This window comes from Salvelinus fontinalis, chromosome 10, assembly GCF_029448725.1.
Source record: "Salvelinus fontinalis isolate EN_2023a chromosome 10, ASM2944872v1, whole genome shotgun sequence".
NCBI classification, from domain to species: Eukaryota; Metazoa; Chordata; class Actinopteri; order Salmoniformes; family Salmonidae; genus Salvelinus; species Salvelinus fontinalis.
The window spans coordinates 43919682-43945338 of NC_074674.1; the positions used below are offsets into that span (position 1 = coordinate 43919682).

Genomic DNA, 25657 nt, shown 5'->3' on the forward strand with positions numbered 1-25657 from the left:
TGATGTAAATTAACCCGTAGACCGATATGAATGACCTGTCAAATGTATTTACATCGACTGGTATTTTCATCAATAAATAGGCTATTTTTAAGCATTATTTTTTGCAATGAACTTGGTGCGTGCTTGTTTTATTTGCCAAAACGTTGCAGTCACTAGAAAACAAAACCCGAAGTGCCAAGTTAGGAGAACTCAATAGATTAGACATTCCTCTAAACAACTGGAACATTTCACAGTTTTTACATTTTATTAGGACAAATCCTTTAATCTCTACTGCAGTTACAGAGCATGAAGATAATCCTCCATCACTTCCTCTCTCTATCGAAGCTCAGCAGCCTCCTTGACAACTAGAGATGCGCTGACTGACTCGTTACCCGCAGGACGGGCAGTTATAACCGCAGGATGTGCAGGTTATAACCGCAGGATGGGCAGGTTATAACCGCAGGATGGGCAGGTTATAACCGCAGGACGGGCAGGTTATAACCGCAGGACGGGCAGGTTGCAGGACGTGGGGGTTGCAGGACGGGCAGGTTATAACCGCAAGACGGGCAGGTTGCAGGACGTGGGGGTTGCAGGACGGGCAGGTTGTAGGACGTGGGGGTTGCAGGACGGGCAGGTTATAACCGCAGGACGGGCAGGTTATAACCGCAAGACGGGCAGGTTGCAGGACGTGGGGGTTGCAGGACGGGCAGGTTATAACCGCAAGACGGGCAGGTTGCAGGACGTGGGGGTTGCAGGACGGGCAGGTTGTAGGACGTGGGGGTTGCAGGACGGGCAGGTTATAACCGCAGGACGGGCAGGTTATAACCGCAAGACGGGCAGGTTATAACCGCAAGACGGGCAGGTTATAACCGCAAGACGGGCAGGTTATAACCGCAAGACGGGCAGGTTATAACCGCAAGACGGGCAGGTTATAACCGCAAGACGGGCAGGTTATAACCGCAAGACGGGCAGGTTATAACCGCAAGACGGGCAGGTTATAACCGCAAGACGGGCAGGTTATAACCGCAAGACGGGCAGGTTTACGGTTGAATAATGGGAAAATAACTCATAAAATATGTCAATGTATAATTCTTGTGCAATTCATGTCTATAGGCTACATTTGAGGTTTTTCTTTCATAAATTGTATCTGGTGTAGCGCTTTGCTTTAGCTCTAGGCCTAACTGTAGGCAACACATTCACAGCAAATAATTTGGGGAATTTAGGCAGAACATTTTATGTCAATCCACTGAGGCAAAAAGGACAATTTCTGAGTTTTTTAATTCAGTAAGAAAAAAAAACATGTGAAATGTAGAGTTGAAAATAAAGACAAGGGAAGGGTCAGAACAGTAGTCTAATGTTTGGGTGAGGTAGTACAAGTGGTTGATCGCAGTGTGTATAATGTGCTCTGTGTATAATGATTGTGAGGTGCTATACAAATTCCACAGTCACATGACGGGGGACTTCAAAATGGCACGTCAAGGGAACTGTACTGTTCTGATAGGCTACGATTACATGTAACGCATCTGGACACTAACTGTAGATCTATAACCTCTTACATAGCCAATGTACTATTAACTCCTGCTCTATACTATTAAGCATTTCTTGCAGTAAAATGATACACCAAATGTACATTTTGACTCAGGAACAGGAGTGGAGAACTGATTTCTTTCAGCATCTTGTGAGAATGACTGCGTGGTTAGGGACCGTCTGTAAAGGTGCTATCTTTACAGACGGTCCCTATCTTTATCAGCATCATCAAAGCGGATTAGTATTTCAACCACATAAAATATGCATCCAAGCCGAACTGAAATCATATCAAAAAAATGATCTGATCTCATTTGAACATTTTGCACGGAAAATCTTTCCCATTCTTTTTAGTTATTGCTTTTTATTCCCCCCCGGTCCCTAAACATCTTTGCTGTGTGAGAGAAGCAGAGATGAAAAAGAAAGCACATTTTACCAATGTCAACTAGATTGAAGCATTCATCCTAGAGATTAATGACATTATTCTGGTGAGCAAGGATTTATTTAGTCTTCTAGGGTAACATATAATGACAGAGAAGCTGCATGTATCTAATTATAGACAAGTTGACTAATAAATAAATATATAAATAACAAATAGCCGAACAAAATGTGGGACATTATAAGCAGAAACTTAATCTAAAAAGTTCTGTCAAACAATCTTTACACCATCTCTGACTGTACAGCACATTTTCTATATTTACGGGTTAGTCGGGTGTGGGCCTCAGACTTTTACTTTATCATATATAGTCGGGCAGGTGCGGGTGAACAAACAGCTGACTTTCACATAACTACTGACACACACACACACACACACACACACACATACATACACATACACAGTTGTGGCAGTGCATGTCTCTCTCTCCCTGTGAGCCCAACTCCTTTCTCTCCCTGTGAGCACAACTCATTTCTCTCCCTGTGAGCCCAACTCATTTCTCTCCCTGTGAGCCCAACTCATTTCTCTCCCTGTGAGCCCAACTCATTTCTCTCCCTGTGAGCCCAACTCATTTCTCTCCCTGTGAGCCCAACTCATTTCTCTCCCTGTGAGCCCAACTCATTTCTCTCCCTGTGAGCCCAACTCATTTCTCTCCCTGTGAGCCCAACTCATTTCTCTCCCTGTGAGCCCAACTCATTTCTCTCCCTGTGAGCCCAACTCATTTCTCTCCCTGTGAGCCCAACTCATTTCTCTCCCTGTGAGCCCAACTCATTTCTCTCCCTGTGAGCCCAACTCATTTCTCTCCCTGTGAGCCCAACTCATTTCTCTCCCTGTGAGCCCAACTCATTTCTCTCCCTGTGAGCCCAACTCATTTCTCTCCCTGTGAGCCCAACTCATTTCTCTCCCTGTGAGCCCAACTCATTTCTCTCCCTGTGAGCCCAACTCATTTCTCTCCCTGTGAGCCCAACTCATTTCTCTCCCTGTGAGCCCAACTCATTTCTCTCCCTGTGAGCCCAACTCATTTCTCTCCCTGTGAGCCCAACTCATTTCTCTCCCTGTGAGCCCAACTCATTTCTCTCCCTGTGAGCCCAACTCATTTCTCTCCCTGTGAGCCCAACTCATTTCTCTCCCTGTGAGCCCAACTCATTTCTCTCCCTGTGAGCCCAACTCATTTCTCTCCCTGTGAGCCCAACTCATTTCTCTCCCTGTGAGCCCAACTCATTTCTCTCCCTGTGAGCCCAACTCATTTCTCTCCCTGTGAGCCCAACTCATTTCTCTCCCTGTGAGCCCAACTCATTTCTCTCCCTGTGAGCCCAACTCATTTCTCTCCCTGTGAGCCCAACTCATTTCTCTCCCTGTGAGCCCAACTCATTTCTCTCCCTGTGAGCCCAACTCATTTCTCTCCCTGTGAGCCCAACTCATTTCTCTCCCTGTGAGCCCAACTCATTTCTCTCCCTGTGAGCCCAACTCATTTCTCTCCCTGTGAGCCCAACTCATTTCTCTCCCTGTGAGCCCAACTCATTTCTCTCCCTGTGAGCCCAACTCATTTCTCTCCCTGTGAGCCCAACTCATTTCTCTCCCTGTGAGCCCAACTCCTCTCTCTCCCTGTGAGCCCAACTCCTCTCTCTCCCTGTGAGCCCAACTCCTCTCTCTCCCTGTGAGCCCAACTCCTTTCTCTCCCTGTGAGCCCAACTCCTTTCTCTCCCTGTGAGCCCAACTCCTTTCTCTCCCTGTGAGCCCAACTCCTTTCTCTCCCTGTGAGCCCAACTCCTTTCTCTCCCTGTGAGCCCAACTCCTATCTCTCCCTGTGAGCCTGTAAATCCAAGTCCCCTCTCACCTGGCTGTTCTTCCGGGGTTTTCAAACCTCTTCACAGGGACCCGTAGACATTTCACACGTTCGTTGTAGCCCTGAAATAGTTCACCTGATTCACCTTAGTCGTGGGGTTGAAGATGAGTTGACAAGTTGAATCAGGTGGGCTAGGTCTGGAATAGATCAAATGCATGGAAGGGCTGGGGGTCACAGAGGAGAGGTTTGAACACCCCTGGACTACTGAGATCCAGGTGTATAGCATGATCATTCTGTCTGTTTCCTCTCACAGTTCAAAGTACCAGCAGCCACCAGTGCCATCATTACTAACGGTGAGTCTGTTACATTGTGTCAGGTCTTAATAGAAACAGGTGTCTTGTGTTACATTGTCAGGTCTTATTAGAAACAGGTGAGTCTGTTACATTGTGTCGGTGGGTCCCATAATGCCTGGCGAAAACCAAACACTGCATTCCACATTAAGAACCTCATACCAACGGTCAAGCATGGTGGTGGTAGTGTGATGGTTTGGGGTCAAGCATGGTGGTGGTAGTGTGATGGTTTGGGGTTGCTTTGCTGCCTCAGGACCTGGACAACTTGCCTTAATAGAACGAACCCTGAATTCTGCTCTATTAGATCATTCTAGAGGAGAATGTCAGGCCATCCGTCTATGAGCTGAAGCTGAAACACAGCTGGGTCATGCAGCAAGACAATGATCTAAAACACACAATCAAGTCTACATGAAAATGGTAAAAAAAATACACAAATGTGAAGTTTTGGATTGGCCTAGTCAAAGTCCAGACCGAATCCCAATTGAGATGTTGTGGCAGGACTTGAAACGATCAGTTCAGGCTTGAAAACCCACAATTGTCGCTGAGTTAAAACAGTTCTGCATGGAAGAGTAGGCCAGAATTTCTCCACAGCGACGTGAGATACTGATCAACAACTACAGGAAGTGTTTGGTTGGAGTTATTGCAGCTAAAGGAGGCTCAACCAGTTATTGAGTGTAAAGGGGCAATCATTTTTTCACACAGGGGAATTGGATTTTTGTAAACTCGGGTTCCCTTTATCTAAAATGTGGTTTTGGTTGAAGATCTGATAACGTTCAGTATCAATAATATACAAAAGTAGAGAAAATCAGGAAAGGGGGGGGGAGAAATGTTTTTTTTCACGGCACTCTATCTGTAAAATCTCTTACATAAAAGGTCCTTGTAAAAGATGTCCGTCTATGTGGCATATACTGTTAAATGTTGTTGTTTTTGTGTTGCCTAGTGCAGCAGCGTTACCATGTGAACATTTGTGTCAGTCTTACTCATCAGACCCCCCCCTCTCTCAACCACTCTTTTGCATGTTTTATTTATTCATGTTTTGGTGTTAACATTCATGTATTGCTATTTATGCTAATCCCTTTTCTCTCTGTGCTCATGACAGATGGTATTGGCATCAACCCAGCTCAGACAGCAGGTGAGTCTTCTGTCTTCTCGTCCACGCTGATGACAACAATAACTTGATTTATAAAACACCACCAAAACAATTTCTTTTCCAAGGTGGGATTAAAATGGTTTTAATTGATTTTTCTTTGTCAACAATCTACACATAATACTTTAATGTCAAAGTGGAAGAAAAATCCAAAAGTTTTTTTTTTATAAAACATTTATGAAAAATAAAACCCTAATATATTTTAATGAGATAAGTGTTCAACCCCCCCCTGAGTCAATACATGTTAGAATCACCTTTGGCAGCGATTACAGCTGAGTCTTTCTGGGTAAGTCTCTAAGAGCTTTGCACACCTGGATTGTACGATATACATTTTTTAATTCTTCAAGCGCTGTCAAGTTGTTTGTTTTAAATGTTTTATTTAACTTTTATTTAGACAGGGAGTCAATGCTGAGACCAAGTTGTCTTTATTTAGACAGGGAGTCAATGCTGAGACCAAGTTGTCTTTATTTAGACAGGGAGTCAATGCTGAGACCAAGGTGTCTTTATTTAGACAGGGAGTCAATGCTGAGACCAAGGTGTCTTTATTTAGACAGGGAGTCAATGCTGAGACCAAGGTGTCTTTATTTAGACAGGGAGTCAATGCTGAGACCAAGGAGTCTTTATTTAGACAGGGAGTCAATGCTGAGACCAAGGTGTCTTTATTTAGACAGGGAGTCAATGGTGAGACCAAGGTGTCTTTATTTAGACAGGGAGTCAATGCTGAGACCAAGGAGTCTTTATTTAGACAGGGAGTCAATGCTGAGACCAAGGTGTCTTTATTTAGACAGGGAGTCAATGGTGAGACCAAGGTGTCTTTATTTAGACAGGGAGTCAATGCTGAGACCAAGGAGTCTTTATTTAGACAGGGAGTCAATGCTGAGACCAAGGTGTCTTTATTTAGACAGGGAGTCAATGCTGAGACCAAGGTATCTTTATTATTTAGACAGGGAGTCAATGCTGAGACCAAGGGGTCTTTATTTAGACAGGGAGTCAATGCTGAGACCAAGGTATCTTTATTATTTAGACAGGGAGTCAATGCTGAGACCAAGGTGTCTTTTCCAGATTAGCCCTATGAAGCACCACAATACAATAAAGACATTCAGACACACATTTAAATACATGTTATTATACACAATACACGGAAAGCAAAACACAGACATAAAACAGACACATTCTTCAGTAAAAAGTTTCCCCTAACAACCGTCTGAAATGCCCTTAGTCACCAATTCCTCCAATTTTAAAGTGCATTGGAGACGAAAGGCACAAAGAAACGAAAGGCTTATCTACCTAACTTTCTAGACACCGAAGGCGTCACCAGAGTTAACCAACCCGGTGAGTCGGAAGCTTGTGGAGCAGGGCTTTGTAAACAAAAAAAGAGTGTAATGATGTGACTTCAGAGGTGCAGTCAACCTTTTTGTAAAGAATACAATGATGAGTAATTAAAGTGTTTCTACACCTGCATTGCTTGCTGTTTGGGGGTTTTAGGCTGAGGGTTTCTGTACAGCACTTTGTGACATCAGCTGATGTAAGAAGGGCTTTATAAATACATTTGATTGGTTGATTTCCTGTGATGAAGCAAAAGGTGCTATGAAAAATGGCATCCAGGGGTTTAAGAGTAGAAGCAGCTGCACCTGGGTATATAGTATCACCATAATTGAGAACAGGTAGAAAGGTTGACTGCGCAATCTGCTTCCTGCTGACGAGAGAGACAAGATCTGCTTCTTCTTTTAAAAACGTTTAAATCTTAGTTTCGTAACAAGCTTAGTCGTATGTTTTTTTTTTTTTAACGATAAATCATTGTCAATCCAAATACCAAGGTGTAAGTATTCAGGGAATCGTTCGATTTATAGAACTATCCGATGAGTGAAGATGTTATCAATGTGAGTCATGTTTTAAATCAGTAAGGGCTTCCTGCTCAACTGCAACATCGGACTGTTTCCTTGTGACAGCCAGGTCAGCAGTTGGGGAAATTGCGTACATAGTAGTATCATTTACATATTGATTAATAATTTTTTTACAAGTTGACCGATAGCATTAATGTAAATAGTGAAATGAACAGGTCCTAGTATCGTCCCCTGCGGAACACCTTTTATTTACTTCAAGAAATGTGGACTTAACCCCATCTATCACGATGGCCTGAGTTCTGTCACTAAGTTAATCGTGAAACCATGAACAAGTGTCAGCGCTCAGACCTATCGATAAAACAGCATGATCAACGGTATCAAATGTTTTTGGACAGATTCACAAAGCAGCACATTTCATTTTAGTGTCTAAAGCATTTACCAGATCATTAACAACTAAAGTGGTTGTTGTAATAGTGCTATGTCCAGGCCTAAACCCTGATTTGGTTTAGATTCATTTCTCAGATACATTTTTTTTTTTTTGCAAACTTGTACATTTTACCAAGAATCTTTGATGGACAAGGAAGCCTTGAAATGGGTCGATAGTAATTTACGATCATTACTATCCCCGTCCTTATGGAGCGGCAGCACAAGAGCTGATTTCCATACTTTTGGAATATTTCCTGATAACAATATTAAAAAAAAAATGTAAAAAAGTGGGTTTTTGAGCCAATCATAGTGGGCGCTGAACACCAGGATCCAATTGGTCGGCCCCTTTGGATTTGTTGTTGTCTATTGCTAGCAAAGCGTCATGGGCTTATTTTTCTGTAAATAGCCTAAAATAAAAGCTTTGACTATAATTTCTCTTGTCAATCAGCAAGTTTTCCCTATCAGCATCTGGCCCAATGTCATTGTGAACAGGCTTAGAAGTTATTTGAAAAAGAGCCCGCTGAAATAAAATAAATAATAATTAAAAAATAAAATAATAATTAAATGCGTCAGTGATGGCATTTTTTCCCCCTGTAATGAGACCTGTGTCGGAATTAATTTGTTGTGGCAGAGAGGAAGAAGTAGAACACATTAAAACAAATATTCTAGAATTTAGCCGTGTTCTCATTACAATCCGAAAGAGAGCTAACGTAATAATCTGATTTAGTCTTTCGGATTTTGGTTTCACACAATGATTCCTCAGTTGCTTCAAAGCTTGCCAGTCGGTGAGTAAGCCTGTGTTCCTGGCCTTGACCCAAGCATCATCTCTTTTTATGAGTGACTTCTGATAATTCCCGAATGTACCAGGCATTCAATGGATTATCCACAATAGCATTGAAGACATCTTCAGAATGGCTAAAAGCTAAATCATGTTCAGGGATAACTGAGATACAATCAAGCTCACTAAAGTAAAAGATCATGTAAAGGAGAAAAAAAAGCCTGTTCACTGATGTTTTTAAAGTTCCTCTTTGTGGTGACACAAAGCTTAGCATTTTGTATTCTCATATCTCTAACACAAACAGCTGGGCAATGGTCCATAATATCTTGGGCGAAGACACCAGTAGAAATACGTTTCAATAGTGTATTCGTTTTAAAATATGATCAATCAGTTGGCTTTGAGGAAGTAAGCGCCAAATGTTCAGATGTGTCAACTCACGTCCTTTTTTAAAGGAACATGGAGTGTCCAACTCAAACGAGGTTGAATAGGCAGTTGCAGACCTTGTCTGATGGTTGATATGGCTATAGGATAGCATAGAACTGCCCCATTTGGTCTATCCCTAGTAGTAATAGAGGAAGGAAAATAAATGTAAATTATACTGAACAAAAAAACAATTTCAAAGATTTTACTGAGATACAGTTCATATAAGGACATCCCAGTCAATTTTAATTAATTCATTAGGCCCTAAATCCTTGCGACCTCAGCCGTGCATTATCATACTGAAACATGATGTCGCTGGATGAATGGCATGACAATGGGCCTCCAGACTCTCGTCACGGTATCTCTGTGCATTTCACGGTATCTCTGAATCTCGTCACAGTATCTCTGTGCATTTCACGGTATCTCTGTGCATTCAAAATGCCATTGATAAAATGCAACTTGGTTTGTTGTCCATAGCTTACAGTACGGATAGCCCTTCCACCTAAATGTTTTGATAAGGTTTATATCAACTAAAGTGGCCAAGTAACTTCTTAAAATTGAAGTACATTAATCCACTTTACAATCGGTGTAGAGCCTAACTGGCGGCACGTGAGTTTCAAGTTTGGGGAAGATGCTTTCATCAAAATACACTTTTATAAGAAAGTGTTACATGTATAATCGCATTTGTGGTCACTTTTTGGAATAGTATTTTCTCGCTAATTGATTGCATTTTGAAACATAAATCTGCCGTGTGCCCATTGCTGTGTTTATTTGGAAAAAGTGGTTTATCAACATTTGAAGCTAAGCGTTCTGATCTGTTGCATCAGCCATATTGCTTTTAAACGTTTTTTTTTTGGATTCGAATAGTTGGATTCATTTGTGCTCTATCGCATCCCACAACTGTCCCAGACTATGTTTTGAATATTTATTGATTTTGTACTAGGGGGGGATAGTAGATTGACATTGGCTAGTGCTTTTGCATTTCGTTAGGCCTACACATCTTGTTGGATGAAGAAAAGTAAATGTGGACAGTTCTTCTAACTTCTTCAATATGAGCCTCTGAATTCCATAACAGGGACGCGATGTGTCTGTCTTCACTTTTAGCCTACTACTTAGCGGAGATGCTTGTGAGAAGGACCCGATCACGTGACGGGCATTGGCTATTAAGATATCTGAGAGAGCCATGTGAGTGAGAGGTGCTTCAGAGCGCGGCAGCCGGTAGAAGGGAATTATGAATATTATATTCAGCCAAAGGGTACAACGACTACTTTGGCCTCAAAAGGCTTTATTTAGGGGGCATTATGGCCACACAAGGGGGTTTTCCACCAGGAAATGTGAGGCCTGGTGAGAATATAATTAAGTGCTTGTCAAATAGTGAATGAGAGACTGATGACGTGTGTGCAGCCTGCACAAGAAACAGAGCGGAGCTCATGCCTTTCATGAGACTTTTTTCAAATCATCATTAGAGCATTTGTATAACGACTAAATATTCATAACTCTAAATTAAGCATATAGGAGGACCTGTTTTTTTTTTTTTTTTTGTTAACCGCTCAACACAGAATAGTTGTGTTTCCTTGGAAATCGTTTGGAGGAAATATCCTTTCTATTTTGTTCAGCTTTGTTCAATTGTATTATTCATACTATAAAATAATACAAAATAATGCCATCGGAATTCTAAGCAAATCCTGTCTGCTAAATGAACTAGTGTAGTCCACAGCCACTTGGCATAGCCAGATCAGGACCTAACATAAGGACAACTCAGAGTACGTTATTATGTTCTTCTGAAATAGACTACATTTTTTTACATATCTTCACATTTTTTGCAGTTTTACTTTAGTGCTTTACTGCAAACAGGAAGCATGTTTTGGAATATTTGTATTCTGTACAGACTTCCTTCTTTTCATTCTGTAATTTAGGTTAGTATTGTGGAGTAACTACAATGTTGTTGATCCATCCAGCTTTCTCCTATCACAGCCATTAAACTATAACTGTTTTAAAGTCACCATTGGCCTCATGTTGAAATCCCTGAGCGGTTTCCTTTCTCTCTGGCAACTGAGTTAGGAAGGACGCCTGTATCTTTGTAGTGACTGGGTGTATTGATACACCATCCAAAGTGTAATAAATAACTTCACCGTGTTCAATGTTTTTTATTTTATTTTTACCCATCTACCAATAGGTGCCCTTCTTTGCGAGGCATTGGGAAACCTCCCTGGTCTTTGTGGTTGAATCTGTCTTTGAAATGCACTGCTCGACTGAGGGACCTTACAATAATCTGTATGTGTGGGGTACAGAGATGAGGTAGTCATTCAAAAAATCATGTTAAACACTATTATTCTCCTGAAACTTATTTAGGCTTGCCATAAAAAGGGGTTGAATACTTTTCTCAATACATTTCAGGAAAAAATTTTTTTCTCAATGTCTAAAAAACATAATTCTACTTTGACATAATGGGGTATTGTGTGTAGACCAGTGATTAAACAATCTAAATAACACAACAACATTTGGATAAAGTCAATGGGTGTGAATACTTTCTGAAGCCACTGTATCATACTAATTCACATACCCAGATAATCAACAACTACCGTGGGTAGATACCTTATCTTGGTACCAAGGCTTTATGTCAATATCAAATGTTATTATTTTACATGCGGCGAATACAGCAGGTGTCGACCTTACCGTGAAAGGCTTACTTACTTACAAGCCCTTAACCAACAATGCAATTTTAAGAAAATACATTTAGTTGAGGGATACAGGTTAGTCTGGGTAATATGTACATGTAGGTAGGGGTGAAGTGACTATGCGTAGATAATAAACCGCGAGTAGCAGTAGCGTAAAAACAAATCTGGTGGTGGGGGGGTCAATGCAAATAGTTCGGACTGTGGTTGATACCTTCTGTAGATACCAGGTCATTATTTTAAGAGGACTGTGGTTGATTCCATCTGTTGACACCAGGTCATTATGTAAATATTGGACTGTGGTTCATTTTCATCTGTTGATACCAGGTCATTATGTAAATATTGGACTGTGGTGGGTACCGTTGCCTGTAGGAATGAGAGTCCCATTTGCAATCTGCATCACAAATGGTTCCCTGTCGTGTACTGGTTTTGATCTGGGCCAATAGGGCTCTCTGGTCAAAAACTGTGCACTATATAGGGACTAATGCATGTTGTTTGGCACGGAACGATAGTGACTAAAGAGGGATCAGATAATAACAGAATAGACCCAACGTAAGCTTGTATGTAAATGTGGCTTATTATATTTCTTCATGGATATTGATGTGATGCTCCAAGGAGGCATACTAACAGGTTATTTTGAAGTCTAGTCTTACACTAACCACACTGGCTGGTTTGAGACTTCCTTAGGAGTCTTAAACCAGATACGTCTGCATCCCAAATGACGACACACTATTCCCTATATAGTGCACTACTTTTGATCAGAGCCCTATGAGCAGTGACCAGAAGTAGTGCACTATATAGGGAATAGGGTGCTATTTTGGACACAATGTTGTCATAATAATGAGTAGGGTGTTATTTTAGATGCACCCTATTTCTGGTTGTATTATTCTCTATCTATGCTCATATTTTTCTAATCTCAAATCTCATTAATCTCTGCTTTTGTTATTATAGAGTACCACAGTATTAGTCAAAATACCCATAAAACCTAGCGGTCAAACGGAGGAATCTTTTTTCCACCATACATTTTATTTCATATGGGATTTTAGAAACACTTAAAAGAAGGGCTTGGTTTGGTGTAGGCTTACCCTGACGTGACGTTTTGATAACCGTGTACATCTCTCTAGGACAAGGTGACTTTTATCAATATATTCACCTGTATTTACCCCCCCAAACATGTAATAGCCACATTAGCAGCTAATTAGTATCATAAAGACCTACAAATCCCCTGATGATCTGGATGAGACTGCCGAATTGTGGCCTTTGGTAATAATCTCGATTTAACGATCTAATGTTGCCTATGGACGATACATTGGAGATAATAAGACAAGTACTGGAAACAATTAAAAACTATGACAAGTCTGGGAAACCAGGCCTGGTAGTCATAGCTGACTTTTAAAAGGCTTTTAACCCCTTGTGTTCATGTTTTTTGTTATTCAAACCAATGTTCACGGGTCTGATGGACCCCCAACATTATTACGTTTTTAAAAACAATACAGCCATAACAATTTACATAAAAATACGTAATACTTAGATGTTGACTTAGATCAATTACATGTAATATAGACAGCATACATGGTTAATATAGACAGCATGGTTAATATAGACAGTATACATGGTTAATATAGACAGCATGGTTAATATAGACAGTATACATGGTTAATATAGACAGCATGGTTAATATAGACAGCATGGTTAATATAGACAGCATGGTTAATATAGACAGCATGGTTAATATAGACAGTATACACGGTTAATATAGACAGTATACACGGTTAATATAGACAACATGGTTAATATAGACAGTATACATGGTTAATATAGACAGCATGGTTAATATAGACAGTATACACGGTTAATATAGACAGTATACACGGTTAATATAGACAACATGGTTAATATAGACAGTATACACGGTTAATATAGACAGTATACACGGTTAATATAGACAACATGGTTAATATAGACAGTATACATGGTTAATATAGACAGTATACATGGTTAATATAGACAGCATGGTTAATATAGACAGCATGGTTAATATAGACAGTATACACGGTTAATATAGACAGCATGGTTAATATAGACAACATGGTTAATATAGACAGTATACATGGTTAATATAGACAGCATGGTTAATATAGACAGTATACATGGTTAATATAGACAGCATGGTTAATATAGACAGTATACATGGTTAATATAGACAGTATACATGGTTAATATAGACAGTATACATGGTTAATATAGACAGTGTACATGATTAATATAGACAGTGTACATGGTTAATATAGACAGTATACATGGTTAATATAGACAGCATGGTTAATATAGACAGTATACATGGTTAATATAGACACTGTACAGTTGAAGTCAGAAGTTTACATACACTTAGGTTGGAGTCATTAAAACTCGTTTTTCAACCACTACACAAATTTCTTGTTAACAAACTATAGTTTTGGCAAGTCGGTTAGGACATCTACTTTGTGCATGACACAAGTCATTTGTCCAACAATTGTTTACAGACAGATTATTTCACTTACAATTCACTGTAACACAATTCCAGTGGGTCAGAAGTTTACATACACTAAGTTGACTGTGCCTTTTTAAACAGCTTGGAAAATTCCAGAAAATGATGTCATGCTGTAGAAGCTTCTGATAGGTTAATTGACAACATTTAAGTCAATTGAAGGTGTACCTGTGGATATATTTCAAGGCCTACCTTCAAACTCAGTGCCTCACATCATGGGAAAATCAAAAGAAATCAGCCAAGACCTCAGAAAAAAAGAGTAGATTTCCACCAGTCTGGTTCATCCTTGGGAGCAATTTCCAAATGCCTGGATGGTACCACGTTCATCTGTACAAACAATAGTACACAAGTATAAACACCATGGGACCGCGCATCCGTTATACCGCTCAAGAGGAGACACATTGTCTCCTAGAGATTAACGTACTTTGGTGCGAAAATTGCAAATCAATCCCAGAACAACAGCAAAGGACCTTGTTAAGATGCTGGAGGAAATGGCCACAAAAGTATCTATATCCACAGTAAAACGAGTCCTATATCGACATAACCTGAAAGGCCGCTCAGCAAGGAAGAAGGCACTGCTCAAAAATCACCATAAAAAAGCCAGACTACGGTTTGCAACTGCACATGGGGACAAAGATCATACTTTTTGGAGAAATGTACTCTGGTCTGATGAAACAAAAATAGAACTGTTTGGCCATAATGACCATCGTTATGTTTGGAGGAAAAAGGGGGAGGCTTGCAAGCCGAAGAACGCCATCCCAACTGTGAAGCACGGGGGTGGCAGCATCATGTTGTGGGGGTGATTTGCTGCAGGAGGGACTGGTGCACTTCACAAAATAGATGGCATCATGAGGAAGGAAAAGTATGTAGATATATTGAAGTAACATCTCAAGACATCAGTCAGGAAGTTAAAAGCTTGGTCACAAATGGGTCTTCCAAATGGACAATGACCCCAAGCATACTTCCAAAGTTGTGGCAAAATGGCTTAAGGACAACAAAGTCAAGGTATTGGAGTGGCTATCACAAAGCCCTGACCTCAATCCTATAGAACATTTGTGGGCAGAACTGAAAAAGCGTGTGTGAGCAAGGAGGCCTACAAACCTGACTCGGTTACACCAGCTCTGTCAGGAGGAATGGGCCAAAATTCACCCAACCTATTGTGGAAAGATTGTGGAAGGCTACCCAAAACGTTTGACCCAAGTTAAACAATTTACAGGCAATGCTACCAAATACTAATTGAGTATATGTGAACTTCTGACCCACTGGGAATGTGATGAAAGAAATAAAAGCTGAAATAAATAATTCTCTCTACTATTAATCTGACATTTCACATTCTTAAAATAAAGTGGTGATCCTAGCTGACCTCTGAGGGAATTTTTACTAGAATTAACTGTCAGGAATTGTGAAACTGAGTTTAAATGTATTTGGCTAAGGTGTATGTAAACTTCCGACTTCAACTGTACGTGGTTATTATAGACAGCATACAGTGTTAATATAGACAGTATACGTGGTTAATGTTTACCGTGATTTTTGTAAACAAATCAATTATAGTCAAGACATGGATGGATTGAAATCATGTTTATCTTGTTTAAATATCAATGAAACAAGGTTTTCATCATTTCGATGTTTCTTGCTTTGAACTGAACACATTTTACATACAGCATTTTATGGAAATGATAAATGAGCCTCCATTGAACACAAATTACACACCACATGAGGGACAGAGTTTTACTGTGTGTGTTGCAAATGTATTTCTTGGGTTCACACACACCGTTGCGCTTCTTCTTGTTGTTACCGGCTGCAATCTAGAGTGATGAAAATAACTTAGTTCAGGAATTTTACTAACATCTCACTCACGTATATAGTTACACCAGGCCAAGGTAGGAGAGTCAGACACACACACATGCAACAACATCCCTCACACTTACTTCCTGTATTGGAGTTGTTGGTTCTGTGGGTCGGGGTGGATGGGGCACCAGCATCCTCCTCCTGAATCATCCTCACGATGGCTGCAGAAGCTGGGGTCCTTGGGATACGTTGCCTCCTCTGGATTTGAGGTCTTACCAATGTCTTGCCCAGCTCCTGGAGAAAGAGCCGTCTCCTCTGGAGCTTCCCTCTGTTCCAATCTGGTTCAACGCCATCCAGATGACAAACGTGTTGTACGCCGAGATGTCCAAGATGTTGAAGAATATCACAAGTGGCCAGCGTAGGGTTCTTCTTTTGCAGCTGAAGCCAGTCACCAGCTTGTCTAAATTGTCCAGCCCTCCTTTTGTGGCATTGTAATCCATTATGATTTCAGTTTTTTGATGTTCCTTACCACAGATTCTCCCATCCCTGAGCAGCGTACTCACGAGTACCACATTTGTGCCTTTCTTTGGCACGTAGGACACTAGGAACATGTCGGCCGTGAACACAAACTTAGAGGACTTGAAAGGCCTGTTCCGTGTATTCAACAGCTGAGGTGGGAGCACTGGCTTGTTTTTTCTTACTGTTTCTACCATCGTCAGCTTCCTCTTGAGGAGCTCCTGTCCCAGGTTGTGCGAAGTAAAAAAGTTATCGCATGTGATGTTGTGGTCACGGAGTCCCTGTGTCACGTCCAGAACAACCCGCATCCTTTGGTTCTTCTCAGGGGCTCCTCCATCTGACTTCCCCGTATACACTTGTTGCTTCATCATATGGTGGAACTTGCATCACAGACAGCCAAGATCTTGTTTCCGTATTTTGTGCGTTTAGACGGTATGTACTGCCTGAAGGGTCAGCGGCCCCTAAATGGCATAAGCTGCTCATCAACAGTAACGTTGGGCCCTGGGTTGTAAAACAGGGGAAGGCGGTCCACCCACTTGTCCCTGGTGTCAGCCCTGGTTGCATCCTTATCACATTGGCAGCCATACCGGGTGGCTCATTCCTTGGGCAAGAAGACCATTCAAATTCACAATTTTTTGACATCCATATTTCTCCTTCTGCAGGCTGCTGATGAGCTGGTTGCTGACAGGCTGGTCCTGGGCCTGCTTCTGAGGGGCTGGTCCTGGGCCTGGCTGCTAACTAGCTGGTCCTGGGCCTGGCTGCTAACTAGCTGGTCCTGGGCCTGGCTGCTAACTAGCTGGTCCTGGGCCTGGCTGCTAACTAGCTGGTCCTGGGCCTGGCTGCTAACTAGCTGGTCCTGGGCCTGGCTGCTAACTAGCTGGTCCTGGGCCTGGCTGCTAACTAGCTGGTCCTGGGCCTGGTTGCTAACTGGCTGGTCCTAGATCTGGCTGAGGGTCAATCTTATCTTCTTCCAACTCACTGACAGACTCCAAATTGACAGAGACATGATCCTCATATTCTGAAAATTCTTCATCCTCCAGAGTGGAAGACGCTCCTTCCACACTAGCTTCTCTCTCTGCATTTTTTTTTTCTAAGGCCCTCTGAGCGGAGATTATTTTTGTCATACTGATTGATTGTGGTAAGGAGCCACACATGCAAAGCTATTTATTTGTTGTCCCTCCCCTAATTTGCACCTGGCTTGGGTCCAGTGTAAAAAAATGCAGTATTTTCCCACAATGTATTGTAATAACATTGTGCAGGTTCCCGCAAGACATTGTGTAGTTCCACACACTACAAAGAGTAAAGAGTGCGAGGAAAAGTTGGAGACAGACAGGTTCTTGGTGCTATGTTGAAACAGCAGGCCCAGGGAGGAGGAAGACCGAGTGAAAGCACACAGCAAACATTTTGGTTTCATTTTTACTTATTTTCACCTACACACTTTTCCACGCTTTTATTGACCGGGTCCGGTGGTCCCGAACACCACATATGTAATATTAATGTGTAGGGGGATGCACAGCGTGCTCTCAATTAAAATGTGTTATTTTACATGTTCTTCACAGAAAATGAGCCATGGCCAATTAGTCTTCGTGAACATTTGAAATGGGTCCCACAGACCCGAACACCACACAAGGGTTAATACAGTTACGACTGGAATTTATATAAAAATGTCTGGAATATTTAAATTTTGTAGAATCTCTTATACATAGGTTAAAGTTATGTAAAGTAACCCTGTAAAATATTAAATAATGGCTAAATCTCAGAAAGTATTAAACCGTCAAGAGGAGTAAAACAAGGTCGTCCATTATCGGCATATCTGTTTATTTTTATTTTATTTTATTTTTATTTTACCGTTATTTTACCAGGTAAGTTGACTGAGAACACATTCTCATTTGCAGCAACGACCTGGGGAATAGTTACAGGGGAGAGGAGGGGGATGAATGAGCCAATTGTAAACTGGGGATTATTAGGTGACCATGATGGTTTGAGGGCCAGATTGGGAATTTAGCCAGGACACCGGGGTTAACACCCCTACTCTTACGATAAGTGCCATGGGATCTTTAATGACCTCAGAGAGTCAGGACACCCATTTTTAACGTCCCATCCGAAAGACGGCACCCTACACAGGGCAGTGTCCCCAATCACTGCCCTGGGGCATTGGGATATTTTTTAGACCAGAGGAAAGAGTGCCTCCTACTGGCCCTCCAACACCACTTCCAGCAGCATCTGGTCTCCCATCCAGGGACTGACCAGGACCAACCCTGCTTAGCTTCAGAAGCAAGCCAGCAGTGGTATGCAGGGTGGTATTATAATGGCCATCGAAATGTTAGCTATTAAAAATCAGATCCAACCATTTTCAAAGGGCTTAAAAATCAAGGTGTATGCTGATGATTCATGTTTTCTTTTAAATCCACAATGTGGATCCCTCCACAGCCTCATAGAGGATCGAGATAATTGTTCTAACCTTTCTGGATTTCAACCAAATTATATGAAGTGTACTATGTTACGTATTGGACCACAAAACAATACAACTTTTACATTGTCGTGTAGTTTGGAAGAGGCAAGTGGAAGGGGGAGAAAGTACGGAACTTGTGTGTCGGCCCTGCATTAAAGACCAAAAAAAAGTATACAAGTTTCATTTAAGGACCAAAAAAATGGACAGCCGTGTCTAATAGATCGCAAAATAGTTGGAAAGAGATTTTCAATGTACCAATTCCATGGCACAAAACGACTACTTTTTTCAATTTATATTATTATACAAAATTCTTGCTACCAATATAATGTTATGTATATGAGGGATACAAACATCCCAGCTCTGCAGATTTTGCAGAATCATTAGATTATGTGTTTTGGTACTGTCCAGATGTGTCTTGGTTTTGATCGCAGATTCAGGAATTGCTGAAGAATTGCAACATTTTATCTGGAGGTAACTCTGCAAATGGCACTGCTGGGTGATTTGAAAAGTCATAGTCAATCAATTGATACTCTTAGCTAAATGTGTATATGAGTCTTTAGAAACTGAGAATATAAACTTTTGTGAAACATCACAGCACAATTGAAAAATATTTTCAAATAGAAATCTAAACTGGATGATGTTCAGAGACGGGAGGGGTTGAATATAGCTGGAGGGAGGTATTTAAAACAAGATAACGAATGTAAAGTATACTGTCTGTAAAATGGATATACGTTCAGAACTTTCGTGAAACAGCAAATTTGGAAAATATGTCAAATTGAAATCAACTATTTAAAAAATAATTATATATATATATATATATATATATATATATATATATATACACTGCTCCAAAAAATAAAGGGAACACTTAAACAACACAATGTAACTCCAAGTCAATCACACTTCTGTGAAATCAAACTGTCCACTTAGGAAGCAACACTGATTGACAATAAATTTCACATGCAGTTGTGCAAATGGAATAGACAAAAGGTGGAAATTATAGGCAATTAGCAAGACACGCCCCAAAAAGGAGTGATTCTGCAGGTGGTGACCACAGACCACTTCTCAGTTCCTATGCTTCCTGGCTGATGTTTTGGTCACTTTTGAATGCTGGCGGCGCTCTCACTCTAGTGGTAGCATGAGACAGAGTCTACAACCCACACAAGTGGCTCAGGTAGTGCAGCTCATCCAGAATGGCACATCAATGCGAGCTGTGGCAAGAAGGTTTGCTGTGTCTGTCAGCGTAGTGTCCAGAGCATGGAGGCGCTACCAGGAGACAGGCCAGTACATCAGGAGACGTGGAGGAGGCCGTAGGAGGGCAACAACCCAGCAGCACTCTGGCAGGACACCAGAAACAAAATTGTAGACCTGCACCAGGCTGGGAAGACTGAATCTGCAGTAGGTAAGCAGCTTGGTTTGAAGAAATCAACTGTGGGAGCAATTATTAGGAAATGGAAGACATACAAGACCACTGATAATCTCCCTCGATGTGGGGCTCCACGCAAGATCTCACCCCGTGGGGTCAAAATGATCACAAGAACGGTGAGCAAAATTCCCAGAACCACACGGGGGGACCTAGTGAATGACCTGCAGAGAGCTGGGACCAAAGTAACAAAGCCTACCATCAGTAACACACTACGCCGCCAGGGACTCAAATCCTGCAGTGCCAGACGTGTCCCCCTGCTTAAGCCAGTACATGTCCAGGCCCGTCTGAAGTTTGCTAGAGAGCATTTGGATGATCCAGAAGAAGATTGGGAGAATGTCATATGGTCAGATGAAACCAAAATAGAACTTTTTGGTAAAAACTCAACTCATCGTGTTTGGAGGACAAAGAATGCTGAGTTGCATCCAAAGAACACCATACCTACTGTGAAGCATGGGGGTGGAAACATCATGCTTTGGGGCTGTTTTTCTGCAAAGGGACCAGGACGACTGATCCGTGTAAAGGAAAGAATGAATGGGGCCATGTATCGTGAGATTTTGAGTGAAAACCTCCTTCCATCAGCAAGGGCATTGAAGATGAAACGTGGCTGGGTCTTTCAGCATGACAATGATCCCAAACACACCGCCCGGGCAACGAAGGAGTGGCTTCGTAAGAAGCATTTCATGGTCCTGGAGTGGCCTAGCCAGTCTCCAGATCTCAACCCCATAGAAAATCTTTGGAGGGAGTTGAAAGTCCGTGTTGCCCAGCAACAGCCCCAAAACATCACTGCTCTAGAGGAGATCTGCATGGAGGAATGGGCCAAAATACCAGCAACAGTGTGTGAAAACCTTGTGAAGACTTACAGAAAACGTTTGACCTCTGTCATTGCCAACAAAGGGTATATAACAAAGTATTGAGATAAACCTTTGTTATTTACCAAATACTTATTTCCCACCATAATTTGCAAATAAATTCATAAAAAACCCTACAATGTGATTTTCTGGATTATTTTTTTCTAATTTTGTCTGTCATAGTGTACCTATGATGAAAATTACAGGCCTCATCTTTTTAAGTGGGAGAACTTGCACAATTGGTGGCTGACTAAATACATTTTTGCCCCACTGTATATATATACAGTGGGGCAAATTTTTTGTCCATTAAAATACCATCAAATTGATCAGAAATACAGTGTAGACATTGTAAATGACTATTGTAGCTGGAAATGCCTGGTTTTTATTTTATTTTTAAGGAATATCTACATAGGCGTAGATACAGAGGCCCATACAGAGGCCCATTATCAGCAACCATCACATCAGTTGTGTTAGCTAATCCAAGTTTTTCATTTTAAAAGGCTAATTGATCATTAGAAAAACCTTTTGCAATTATATTAGCACAGCTGAAAACTGTAGTACTGATTAAAGAAGCAATACAACTGGCCTTCTTTAGTCTAGTTGAGTATCTGGAGCATCAGCCTTTGTGGGTTCGATTACAGGCTCATAATGGCCAGAAACAAAGACCTTTCTTTTGAAACTTGTCAGTCTATTCGTCTTCTGAGAAATAAAGGCTATTCCATGTGAGAAATTGCCAAGAAACTGAAGATCTCGTACAACGCTGTGTACTACTCCCTTCACAGAACAGAGCAAACTGTCTCGAACCAGAATAGAAAGAGGATTGGGAGGCCCCGGTGCACAACTGAGCAAGAGGACAAGTGCATTAGAGTGTCTAGTTTGAGAAACGGACGCCTCACAAGTCCTCAAAAGGCAGCTTCATTAAATAGTACCCGCAAAACACCAGTCTCAACGTCAACAGTGAAGAGGTGACTCCGGGATGCTGGCCTTCTAGGCAGAGTTCCTCTGTCCAGTGTCTGTGGTTTTGCCCATCTTAATATTTTATTTTTATTTATTTTTCTTTGCAACTCTGCTCAACAATGCAGAGACAATGCTGCTCGGCTATGAAAAGCCAACTGACATTTACTCCTGAGGTGCTGACCTGTTGCACCCTCTACAACCACTGTGATTATTATTATCATTATTATTATTATTATTATTTTACCCTGCTGGTCATCTATGAACGTTTGAACATCATCAGCCTGGTTCCTCTCTAGGTTTCTTCCTAGCTTCCTGCCTTTTCTCGGGAGTTTTTCCTAGCCACCGTGTATCTACAGCTGCATTGTTTGCTGTTTGGGGGGTTTTAGGCTGGGTTTCTGTACATCACTTTGACATCGGCCGATTTAAAAAAAAAAAAAAAGAAGAAAAAAAAAGGGCTTTATGAATGAATTTGATTTGATTTAGAATACCATAGGCTATTCAGCTTGCTAGCATTGACCTCCAGGTAGATGGAGTGGTGTGTATTAAAGATGTTTCTTCGAATGTGTTACTTTTCAGGAATGGCTCTATAAATAGCTTTTCTTCTCCATTCCTTTGTGAAGGCTGTTTTTTTGTTTGTTTGTTTGATATGTGTTTTAATAATGTAGCTGTGAGCAGGCAGTCATTTGAACTAAACTCACCTTTGGGTCCATAAAAAGTGCTAGGCTATATAAAACCCATGTATTATAGATAGTAAACTGCACTTACAGTAGCCTACAGCACCCACGCCTGGCTTTCTTCACCTTGCACTACTTGTCCATGAAGACGTGAGAAAACAGGCAGTTGAATACATGTCATACTATACAAATGCTTTCCATACAGTAGAGTACGTACTCTTGGCTACTTTACTCTGTCCTTCAAGCCCTGTAACCACCGTGCCCTGTAACCACCGTGCCCTGTAACCACCGTGCCCTGTAACCACCGTGCCCTGTAACCACCGTGCCCTGTAACCACCGTGCCCTGTAACCACCGTGCCCTGTAACCACCGTGCCCTGTAATCACCATCTGCTGTAACCACTGTGCCCTGTAACCACTGTGCCCTGTAACCACCGTGCCCTGTAACCACCGTGCCCTGTAACCAGCGTGCCCTGTAACCACCGTGCCCTGTAACCACCGTGCCCTGTAACCACCGTGCCCTGTAACCACCGTGCCCTGTAAACACCATCTGCTGTAACCACCGTGCCCTGTAACCACCGTGCCCTGTAACCACCGTGCCCTGTAACCACCGTGCCCTGTAACCACCATCTGCTGTAACCACCGTGCCCTGTAACCACCGTGCCCTGTAACCACCGTGCCCTGTAACCACCGTGCCCTGTAACCACCGTGCCCTGTAACCACCGTGCCCTGTAACCACCGTGCCCTGTAACCACTGTGCCCTGTAACCACTGTGCCCTGTAACCACTGTGCCCTGTAACCACTGTGCCCTGTAACCACCGTGCCCTGTAACCACCGTGCCCTGTAAACACCATCTGCTGTAATCACCGTGCCCTGTAACCACCGTGCCCTGTAAACACCATCTGCTGTAACCACCGTGCCCTGTAACCACCGTGCCCTGTAACCACCGTGCCCTGTAACCACCGTGCCCTGTAACCACCGTGCCCTGTAAACACCATCTGCTGTAACCACCGTGCCCTGTAACCACCTTGCCCTGTAATCACCAAGTGCTCTAATCACCATCTGCTCAGGGGGAATGATTTCCTCTTAGCTAGTTGTTAGTAGTATAGGTTAACCTATCTGTCAGTACTTGAACACTAGTCTCTGGGAGGTTTCGGGATGTTACTACTTGATACATTTTACAACATTTGCTGTGTTTAGTAGCTCAATCTATCAGTTGGTCTTATTTATCTCCTGTCTGTGGACTGGTGACTGGTGAGTTTTTTTGGGCGCTAGAGAAATGCCTAGGAAAGACTCTTGACAAGATAAATACTGCAGTATCAAGTATCAACTGTTTTCAGGTGCAGGGGGGAAACTCTTTATCGAGAACGTTTTGTTTTCTGCTATTCTCTGACGTTATTGACGATTTCTAATGTTGTTGTTTTCCAGGGAACGTGTTCCTGAAGCACGGTTCAGAGCTGCGCATCATTCCCAGAGACAGAGTGGGAGGAAGGGGAGTAGGAACAGACCCATCTTCCTCCTCCTCGAAGACCCAATGACTCAGACACACACCGGCTGAATCATGTTTAACTTCTGACCTGCGGAACACTCAGTGTGTGTGTGTGTGTGAGTGTCAGTGTGTTTGTGTATATATTTTCTAGACCTGAAATTACTACACACACACACACCTACATAAAGAGACACACTGCAGCAGCAAGCTTAATTTTGTCTATACTGTCTGCACTATCCAAATGCAGCGTCACCCCAGGCTGCCCATAGACATCCTCACACTGAAGTAATTGATTACACACACACACACACACACACTCTGGCGGCTTCAAGAGAAGGACTCGGCGGAAGCTTAGCAGACAATGTGCTTTGAGTTTGTGAACAGTTGTAGTTTTGTATACCTATTTTAGTTGTAATGGTAAATGGCTAATATATCTGCCTCCTTTTTTTGTCCAACATCTGCAGGCATATTTAGGTATGTATGTGCTTGCTTTTTGAAGAGGACTGCATAAATGTTGGTTCGCACTACACATTCAAATGATTTAGCTTATTCAGCATGCCTTCCGAGAGCATTGTTTAATAAATGATGCTTGTTCAAAGAAGCTGTCTGTGTTTTACATCTGAGGTTGTCTTGTCTAGCATCCTTTTCTAGAGACAAATACTGTTCAAGCAGGCATCCGTAACTTACAATGCAGATCTTTCTGGAATATATTAATGTAGGTAGCTTTTAATATATTACATTTCCCATTCTAGCCGAGATCATTTTGTAATGCCATTATTTCGAGTCTGGTTTGGGGCGTTAAGGAAAACCCATTGATGGTTTTTCAATATTCGCTGGACTTGGGTTTTTCTGTCTGTACCCTCAGAATTGACTTGCCAGGTTAAATAAAGGTTCAATATAAAATATATATATATATATATTTGTTAAAGAATAAACTGTATTGTGATGAACTGAACATGGAGCTCTGCTGCCATCTGTCTGATTCCGACAGTACTGCTGCATGTCCATTTAATAAGTACAGTAGGCAACACTGGCATGTAGTATAGCAGAGCCTAACGGTTAAAATATCATTAGGCCAGTAACTGACCGGTCTCTGGTTCGAATCCCAGAGGAAAGGCACTTAACCCTAATTGCTGCTCTAACTAGCTCTGGATAAGAGCATCAGCTAAAATGACTCAAACGGGGGGGGGGGGGGGGGGGAAACATTCATGAAAATCAACTAAGGTCTCAAAAATTCCTCTGTTTGGAAGATTACCGGTTTGAAGTTTCACAGAATCAGGAGGGAATAAGCAGGAAATACAGAATCCTCCAAACAGGATTTCTGGAGAACCAGAGAATTTTGTGAAAGTTAACGGAATTTTGCAAACCAAGCGTTATCCAAATACACTACACAGTGATGTAATGCACTGGGTCCCATCAACCAAATACTGAACTAGTGCCTCACGTCAACCTGCACCTAACATCCTCAGGCTCAATTACTGCCAGAGAGAGAAGAGGGGGGGGGGGGGGCTCGTGGACGAGATTAGCCTGCAACTGATACACAGTAGGGACTGATGGTGAAAATGAAGATTCCTAATCAGACTAATGCCAAGGTGTTAGCAAGAGCTACTGTATCAT

At 41.9% G+C, this 25657-nt stretch overlaps 1 protein-coding gene across 1 annotated transcript in view; it reads left to right on the top strand.

Annotated features, from left to right (window-relative positions):
• ufm1 (ubiquitin-fold modifier 1) overlaps positions 1-24641 on the top strand; it is a 28705-nt gene extending 4064 nt beyond the window's left edge. The window contains exons 4-6 of the mRNA XM_055936867.1: positions 4039-4078; positions 5175-5207; positions 23980-24641. Of these exons, the coding sequence (XP_055792842.1) occupies positions 4039-4078; positions 5175-5207; positions 23980-24089 (183 nt within the window). The 3' untranslated portion in view covers positions 24090-24641. The remainder of the gene's footprint in view (positions 1-4038; positions 4079-5174; positions 5208-23979) is intronic.
• Positions 24642-25657: the final 1016 nt, after the last annotated feature.